The following is a 9,944-nucleotide window of genomic DNA, read 5'->3' on the forward strand; positions in this document are numbered from 1 at the left end:
GGTGTAGCATTCTGGGAGAACCAGCCGAAGTAGATCTTACACATTAGGGTTAGGGCCTAACTCTACACTACTTCTTAGTGGTAGGGCACTGAGGGGTGCAGTAGAACAAAGGAATCTGGGAATACAGGTGCATGATTCACTGAAAGTGGTGTCAGAGGTAGATAGGGTTGTAATGAAAGCTTTGGGCACATTGGCCTTCATAGTTCAAGTTTTGAATACAGGAATTGGAATGTTACGCTGAAGTTGTACAAGATGGTAGTGAGGCCTAATTTGGGGTAATTGTGCAGCTTTGGTCACCTACTTACAGGAATGATTAAGTAAGGTTGAAAGAGTACAGAGAAAATTTATGAGGATGTTGCCGGCAGGAGAGAACCTGAGTTAACAAGGAAGTTTGAATAGGTTAGAAATTTGTTTCATAAGACCATAAGGTATAGGAGCAGAATTAGACCATTTGGCCTATCAAGTCTGCTCTGCCATTTCATCATGGCTGATCCAAATTTCCTCTCGGCCCCAATCTTTTGCCTTCTCCCCGTATCCCTTCAAGCCCTAACCAATTAAGAATCTATTAACTTCTGCTTTAAAGACTTGGCCTCCACAGCTGCCCATGGTAAAGAATTCCACAGATTCATCAAATTACTCATCTCCATTCTAAAAGGACACCCATCTATTCTGAGGCTGTGTCCTCTGGTCTTAGACTCACCCACCACAGAAAATATCCTCTCCACATACACGCTATCATTTCGTAGAACGTAGAGAATTAAGGGGAGATTTGATAGAGGTATACAAAATTGTGGGGTATAGATAGGGTAAATGTAAGCAGGCTTTTCCCACTGACATTGGGTGAGAATAGAACTAGAGGTCATGGGTTAAGCGTGAAAGGTGATATGTTTAAGGGGAACATGAGGGGAAACCTCTTCACTCAGAGTGGTGAGAGTGTGAAACGAGCTGCCAGCGCAGGTGGTGGATGTGATTTTGATTATAATGTTTGAGAAGCTTGGATAAGTACATGGATGGGAGGGGTATGGAGGGCTTTGGACCGTCAGCAGGTCAATGGGACTAGGCAGTTTAAATGGTTCAGCATATATTGGATGGGCTGAAGGACCTGTTTCTGTGAGGTAGTTTTTTATGGCTGTGAATCTATGTGACCCAATCAGCCCTGACCAATGAACGAGGTAAGTTTAATGGAGCATTATAGCGGTGTTTCTGAATCAGGGAGAACACAGCTATTTTTAAATATATAGCTGTCTTTTTTTACCCCTGATTCAGCATTTCTAAGATTCTTAATTTCTTTGTTATGGAATGATGTAATGAAAACCTGGAACAAACATGTTTGATCTATCTTAACATTGTGCAATGGATTACGTTACTACACCTTCTTCAGTTCTAAAAGAAAGTTAGAGGTAAAACAAGGTTTTAAACAATATGGAATAAAAGGAAGATTAAAGCTTAATCTCTCCTTTATCCCATTTTACTTAGAAATCAAAGAACACAATGAGAAAACATTTTGCACAAATGTGTTTCAATTTTTGAAATATATTAAAACATTAGTTGATTAAAACTGATTCATTGAATTTCGACTGTGGTTCAGTGCAAGACTGTATTTAAGAAGTTAGGCCAAAAACCTAAATGAAATAAAACACAAAGCCATTTCAAGACATGCCAGAACTGGGGTATTCTAGCTGATTGAGTTCAAATGGAGTCTGAAATGAGGTTGAGAGTCCTAATCCAATTCCCATTAAAAGAAGTCTACATGATAAATAGTACTCACAGTCTCACTTTGGTGGAGACAATCATGTCAGCTTGCTAAGAACTGAAAGTACTTTGTTCTTTTTTGTGTATAACTTTATTGAGTATGTTCTGCAGATTCAGTGTAACATTGTTAAACTCCTTTTTTTAAATAAAGACAATGTTCACTGTTCACTTTTGTTTATCAGTATATTAAGAAGTATCCTGTTCTAACACTATTTACTGTTTATCCTATAGACAGAAACTGCAACCCTAGTTTGCTGAGTATTGTCCATCAAACTACCAGCAATTCAACAGTTGCACCACCCTCCAGTCAAGTGGTCCAGTGGTGGGATGCCCAGAGCATCGTTGGATTGGTCATTTTTCTTAGTTGTGTGCTTTATTCAAGGTCAGGTTCTCCATGCTTTTTGTTTTATTCTCCAAGTAACAGGGTCCTCATATTTCTTAGCACTATCACTGATGCAGGTCTGTAAGTTAATATCTCATCATCTAATAAATAATAATCAGTAGATACGTATTAATCTAGGCATCTACTAATTGTTTATTTGGTGATGAAATATTATTCTCAGATCATAGTTCAAACTTAACCTCCTTTGTTACTCTGGGGTCAGACTTGTCAGTGGGTTGTGTATGTACTGTTATGATATGGCAACAATAAATATAGAATTGAGACAGGTTTTTTATAAATAAATAAACATTTATTTAAACTCAGCTCAACAACAAATGAAAAGTAAACAAACGACTAACATAACCGGAAGTTAACTGCTATACGGCAACTCGAACAATTCTTAAAGCGATAAATGCGAACACAGTTCTTAAATGCAAAAATGCGAAAGTCCAAATGATTTACACAGTCAATTAGGAGAGACTTTCCTGAAGTAACTAATTCCTCAACGACGTGACATTACTGCTGATCCCAGCTGAAATATACATTGCTCGAAGGATTTACGACAAAGGAAATTAAAAACGGCTTAAAGGAACTGACCTTTTCCTTGGCGAATAACGCTGCGCCCAACCTTTTCTGTTTTCACAAATGCAGGGGCTATCTTGGATGCAGGTTACTACTTCCTGAGCAAAGATCCAACAAGGTCGGCCCTGTGTTACCACCGACAACACCGACTTTACTCGATCCTTCGGGTTCCTGCACTTCAGCCAATCTTCACTCTCCAATACTTAGACTTTAAAAATGAAATCGAAGGTACATCAAACATAACTGGCAGTGATTTTAAAAACTGCTGCTACAACTTACAGTAGAAAGTAAAACTCCACTTTAAACAAAACTATGTCATGAGACGAATATGCAGCATAACAGAGTAACTGACGAATTAAACCATGAACTAACCTGCGTCATAGCAAGGCTTTCCTGTTTTATACCTGTTGTAATAGGCCATCACATGACCCCTGGTGGGAAAATTACATCATGTGACCTCACACTGGTGGGAAATTACATCACCCCATCATCACAAGACCATTACGTCATGCTCACCAGATACTCAATTACATCATGGTCATAAGACAGTCACAAGATACCCACAGGGTATGTAACAGTACCAATGTCACAGGTAGTGGTCTCCTTTGATACTCTGGAATCAGGCATGTCAGTGGGTTGTGCAGTTACATTCTGTTGATTCTCCATCTATTTTCTGATCCTTAGGGTTTTTCCAGGATTCAAAAATGGCGAGCAGTCTTAATTCCAATATCTCAGTTTATTTTAGAGTACAAGCAAATACTAAGCAAACTAAATAAAGAGCTGAGAAATGATGCTAATAGGGGAATTAATGCTAAGACAAAAGAATAAAGATGGCACTTCTGAAAAAGCTATCACTTCTCTAGATAAGATAAAGAAATTCCTTAGATAGGAATAAATTAATTAATATGCTACATAATTAAAACAATTTCATCACATGGGTAATATGCTAATATTTAGTCAATGAAAAATGATAATGGTGATCAACTGTTATTTAGTTGCTATACAGCTTTCTGCCAATGAGTGTGAAAAAAATATGAATTTGTTTAAAAAGTACAAACCCAGATGAAGGGGCTCTGCTCGAAACGTTGACTGTACTTTTTTCCATAGATGCTGCCTGGCCTGCTGAGTTCCTCCAACACTTTATGTGTGTTGCCTGGTTTTCTAGCATCTGCAAATTTTCTCTTGTTTGTTATTAAAAAACACAGTGATTTCCAACAGTACCATTGTTGGAGGTAGTGGTCTCCTTTGTTACTCTGGGGACAGGTGTGTCAGTGGGTTGTGCAATGAATATTTCTGCCAGCAGTAACAGAACGGTGTAGATAGTACAAAAAATATAGTATTTCTATGTCTTTACCTTAATATATAGTGGCATTGAAGATAAACAGTCTAAATACATTTTTTTAAAGTAATATGTGTTAATTACCGTAGATGTCGGATTATAAGCCGCTACTTTTTTCCCATGCTTTGAACAGCATTGAACATAGCGGCTTATAATAAGGTGCGGCTAATATAAGGTTTTTTCCCATGCCGCCAAAACATTTTGCCTCGTAACAGTAGACCAATAAAATTGATGAGTAGTTCACAGAGGTCCAATGAAATTGTACGATAAATCAAGCGCACTTCACAAATTATTGTAAATCAGCCATTTGTACTCACCCTCATCAACATGGAAAACACTCGAAGAAAAGCGTATGATGCAGCTTTTAAGTTAAAGGCAATCAATCTGGCGGTTGAACAAGGAAATCGAGCTGCTGCGCGTAATCTTGGCATACATGAATCGATGGTGAGACGGTGGAGATTTAATTTGGGACTGCCGCTTCAGGTCAGGAATGGCTCACGTGATATTAGACAGCAGTACAAGGGAGGGAGGGAGGGAGCGAAACTGAGGATTCCGCTGCACCGAAACTGCTAGCGATTCAGTAAACAAAAAAACAGTAAAACTCGTGTGTGAATGGTATCGGGCCAATAAGGACACAAGTGTCCGATGTTACCAAATACCGGTAGGTATAACAAAGTTTAGCCTTACCAAATATGTGTAGCGAGGGTTTGGTTTGGGGGAAAAAGGAGTATAAATAAGAGCAGAATGTAAGGGGAAGGCAAAACGCGTTCTGCAATAAAGCCACGCTGCACTGTAATCCGGTGTTGGTTGTCTCTCTTCCAAAATGAACACAGGGCAGAATTTGAAGCCCAACACGTGTAATATCTTTCTCTGTAAATATCTCATATTACAAGCGGCCGAAAATCCGGTCCGCCGGAAATCCAGTGCGCCGAAAATCCGGTCCGCCGGAAATCCAGTGCGCCGAAAATCCGTTCCGCCAGAAATTCGGTGCGGCCTAAAATCCGGTGCGGCCTGTACATTTATAAAATAGATTTTATTTCTAAAATTAGAGCCAGCGGCTTTTAATCAGGTGCGCTTTGTAGTCCGGAATCTACGGTAGCTTAAATATATTTATTCAGTGTCAGATTTGCAAAGTAACTTTCTTTCTCTTCGGTACTTCCCCAATTTTCCTCAGTATTTTTCATATCCCAACGTAAACAAAACATATTATTTCCCGGGAAAAACTATCTATTGTGGATTATTCTTTTATTTTATTCTGTACGTTTTAGATATTGTTTGCAATATACTGGAAATTGAGAGTGACTTGATGTGAAGCAAAGGACAGATCAATTATTGACAATCCATTCAGTTACCTTGTCTAGCTTTTCCTGGGCAGCTTTATATCTGAGCCCCTAAATCCAGACTCTGACAACCCACTTCTTTTATAATCATTAGAAATCAAATATTACATATAACCATATAACAATTACAGCACGGAAACAGGCCATCTCGGCCCTTCTAGTCTGTGCCGAGCGCTTACTCTCACCTAGTCCCACCTACCTGCACTCAGCCAATAACCCTCCATTTCTTTCCAGTCCATATACCTATACAATTTTTTTTAAAATGACAAAATCAAACCTGCCTCTACCACTTCTACTGGAAGCTCGTTCCACACAGCTACCACTCTCTGAGTAAAGAAGTTCCCCCTCGTGTTACCCCTAAACTTTTGCCCATTAACTCTCAACTCAAGTCCTCTTGTTTGTATCTCCCCTACTCTCAATGGAAAAAGCCTATCCACGTCAACTCTATCTATCCCCCTCATAATTTTAAATACCTCTATCAAGTCCCCCCTCAACCTTCTACGCTCCAAAGAATAAAGACCTAACTTGTTCAACCTTTCTCTGTAACTTAGGTGCTGAAACCTAGGTAACATTCTAGTAAATCTCCTCTGTACTCTCTCTATTTTGTTGACATCTTTCCTATAATTCGGTGACTAGAACTGTACACAATACTCCCAAATTTGGCCTCACCAATGCCTTGTACAATTTTAACATTACATCCCATATAACTTCTACATTTCGAATTACTCTGGTGGTCTTTAAATTTTAACAGTAGAAAAAAAATAGCCAGAAAAAATTAAATTGTAAGTACTACATGGCACGATAATGTAGTGGTGAGTATAACGCTTTACAGTGCCAGCTGTAAGATTGGAGTTCAAATCCCACTGCTATCTAAAAGGAGTTTATATGTTCTCTTTATAACCATGTGGGCTTCTGGATGCTTCAGATTTCTCCCACATTCAAAAAATGTATTGGTTAGGGATGGTAAGTGGCACCAGAGAGCATAATGACACTTGCGGGCTGCCCCCAGTATATCCTTGACTGTGTGGGTCGTTGACACAGGCAACGTGTTTCACTGTATGTTTGAATGTACATGTGACAAATAAGGCTAATCTTTTATCTTTTAGCAGGTAAAAGTTTATAGATTGAGATTTTAAAAAAATGTCACATGAAATGTTCTTTTTTCAATTGCATTCCTTGATGGTATAAACCTTTTCTGTTTGTCTGCAGTATCCGATCTTCCAGCAATACTCAAGTTAACAAGCTGATGATGACTGAAGAAGCTGAAGGACCACTGACAGACATCTCTTCTCCCCATGAAGAGGGTGTTCATCGAGCTGTGGATAATGAGCAGGATGCAGTCACTTACAGCTACTCCTTCTTCCACTTCTGCCTTTTCCTGGCATCTCTGTACATTATGATGACGCTTACTAATTGGTACAGGCAAGTGTCATTGTTAGCATTAATAACTGTGCCTTCTGCCCTGCTGTAAACTGCATAAAACTGAAGCTCATGATGCTGTTTTCAGAAGAGCTTTAAAATGTAATTTCCATGGTTTTGTTCTGTAATTCTTTGAAGGAAGATTGTACTACTTTCTGTAGATTGTTTTGTGAAGCCAGAGAACTTCCTGGAGGATGGAAAGTACTGAAATTGAAAGAGTAAAGCACATCCCAGGGAGAGCACAAAGCTGGTGGTGTTACCTCCTCACCATTCAGTACAACAGTGAACCACATACACTCGAAGAATGGACCAGTGGTTCATTTATTATGGCTAGGTTAATTGGTTCAAAGTTCAAGATTGTTTAATGAAATTTTCAGTACACAAGTGTAAAGGGGAATGAAATAATTGTTACTCCAGATCTGATGCAGCCCAAAAAAACTCTCAATAAGATAAAACAATAATTAAACACAGTAAATTTAAATGCATAAGATAGTTTATATAAATTGATTATATTTATGTAATGACACTCCATACAGGAGTGTCTCTACATGACAGGAATGATGTAGTGGAGAATAATTGGTCTTAGCAGGGGAACATTTTGGAAAAAAGATCTCCACAGTTGTTGCTCCTCATTGCTCTTTAATGACTCATCTCGAGTGTGTGTGTACGCATGTCAAATCAGAACCAATACAGTCTGAATTTTGCAATTTCCTGTAGGCAGTGGAGGTGGAATGATTGGTGCTCCCTAGGTGAGCCCTTTTCATATTTCCTGTTCTTTTGTTTATCTTCTGATGTACCTATAATTAAGTTATAAAAATCAATTGTTTGAGGTGGTAAATATATAGAAATCAGTGTTGTTAGACAGTTTTATTTCTTGCTCAGATTATTTAGCAGCATGTGCATGAATTTAATTTATTTTTATTCCTTGTGCTGTTTTTTTTCCAGTCCCAACTCTGATTACTCAACATTGCAGAGTACTTGGCCGGCTGTTTGGGTGAAGATCTCCTCAAGCTGGGTTGGACTCATGTTGTATCTGTGGACGCTGGTTGCTCCTGTCATACTGTCAGATCGTGACTTCACTTGAACAGAAGAGTACTGGCTGGAACTACTTGCCTTTTGTTGATTTGTACCTTTGCCTTTCAGCTGAATTCACTTTGTATATTCACTATAGATAAACCTCAAGGTAACTTTATTATCTTAATACTGAACTTTAAATAATCCTTGCAGAATTGAAGTTCCATGTCAAACTAAGTTAGTAATTTTTTTCTTGGGGGCATTTGCAGTGCAACTTTTTGTTACCTTTTTGCTGCTTTCAAATCTCCATAGTGGGATTTCTGCACATTTTATGGATAATTACTTCCTCTCCCCCCCCCCCCCCCCCCACGGTTTCTTGATAATAATAGTCATGTTTGAAACTGATAGGCATAATAATGGTATTGAAATTTCTTGCACTTTTTGCAAATCACTCCTTTTTTACGTTATTGAATCCTGTGCCCACATTTATCATGATAACTGCCTGTGGAATATGATCTTGTTGTAATTACATCCATCTGCCCTTGGATATGCTGCCACCAACAGGGAGATTCAGTTACAACATGGAGATTTGTAAATGTGCAGCAGCACTTAAAATAGAATTATAAAGGCAAGGTGAATTGTATGGTGCTTTAAGGAGTTGTGTGCTCTAGCAAGACACTTGTTGACATAACTCTGCTTTTTCTCAAGAACACACCTGTACTTCTCTCCCAGGGACAATATCACAGCCTTTAAAAGTAAAATATCAAGCAACACATGCAAAATGCTGGTGGAACGCAGCAGGCCAGGCAGCATCTATAGGAAGAAGTACAGTCGACGTTTTGGGCTGAGATCCTTCGTCAGGACTAACTGAAAGAAGAGATAGTAAGAGATTTGAAAGTGGGACGGGGAGGGGGAGATCCGAAATGATAGGAGAAGACAGGAGGGGGAGGGATGAAGCTAGGAGCTTGAAAGTTGATTGGTAAAAGGGATACACAGCTAGAGAAGGAAGAGGATCATGGGATGGGAGGACTAGGGAGAAAGAAAGGGGGAGGGGAGCACCAGAGGGAGATGGAGAGCAGGCAAGGAGTGATTGTGAGAGGGGCAGAGAGAGAAAAAAGAGCTCTTAGCTCTATCCTCCTCCTCCTATCTTCTCCTATCATTTCGGATCTCCCCCTCCCCCTCCCACTCCCACTTTCAAATCTCTTACTATCTCTTCTTTCAGTTGGTCCTGATGAAGGGTCTCGACCCGAAATGTCGACTGTACTTCTTCCTATAGACGCTGCCTGGCCTGCTGCGTTCCACCAGCATTTTGTGTGTCTTGCTTGAATTTCCAGCATCTGCAGGTTTCTTCATGTTTGTGTTTTTAAAAAGTAAAATATTATTAATTTGCATGCCCCTAATAGCAGATATTATTTTATCTACAAAATTGTATCAGATATGTACATGTTATCAATTAAAATGGATGGTTATTGGTATTTTTTCAGTATTTATTTGAAGGATTTGCATGAACCAGATTTTGAGGAATGTCCTGTGATGAAGGAAACATGTTACTTTCTGTCAGACTGTGTAGAGATATGTCAAAACATGAATTTATTTATCCATAAGCTGAATGGAATGAAATGGTATGCAGAAAGCTGAAGTGTTTACTGTGTGGTTTAGAAAGAACAAATTGCTGGAAATAATATAGGATGGAAAGTTTTTAAAGGTTTTTTTTAGTAATTCATAGAAATTGCTTGAAATTATGCATTATATACATGCATTATAGAATACAAATAGGAAAAAAAAGAGAATCCTCACTGACTACTTTAACTGAATAAATAACTGATCTATGATATGTTCAAATTTGCATTTATTTTGTTAGAGGTAATGGGAGTACTGAGAAGATAAGATTCAGTTAGTCTGGCTTCTAGCTTATCTGATTTATATAGGAATGAACAGTGGAATGGTGCATGGGTATTTAATGTTGGTGATTTAATTCCTTCCACATTGGTCTCCTTAAGCAAGAATGTTTGTTTTTTTCCCAGATAATTCTAACGTTGGAAAGGAAATGTTTTCTACATAGTGTTTAGCTTTCTTTCATAATGGGTATCTTGGAAGGTGGGAACCTTAAATATTT

General features: G+C 38.6%; 1 protein-coding gene across 1 annotated transcript in view; it reads left to right on the top strand.

The window, feature by feature from the left end:
* Window positions 1-8,642, top strand: part of LOC140719667 (serine incorporator 1-like) — a 55,696-nt gene extending 47,054 nt beyond the window's left edge. The window contains exons 7-9 of the mRNA XM_073034453.1: window positions 1,984-2,134; window positions 6,605-6,817; window positions 7,760-8,642. Of these exons, the coding sequence (XP_072890554.1) occupies window positions 1,984-2,134; window positions 6,605-6,817; window positions 7,760-7,898 (503 nt within the window). The 3' untranslated portion in view covers window positions 7,899-8,642. The remainder of the gene's footprint in view (window positions 1-1,983; window positions 2,135-6,604; window positions 6,818-7,759) is intronic.
* Window positions 8,643-9,944: the final 1,302 nt, after the last annotated feature.

The sequence above is a fragment of the Hemitrygon akajei genome, chromosome 32, assembly GCF_048418815.1.
Source record: "Hemitrygon akajei chromosome 32, sHemAka1.3, whole genome shotgun sequence".
Classification (NCBI taxonomy): Eukaryota; Metazoa; Chordata; class Chondrichthyes; order Myliobatiformes; family Dasyatidae; genus Hemitrygon; species Hemitrygon akajei.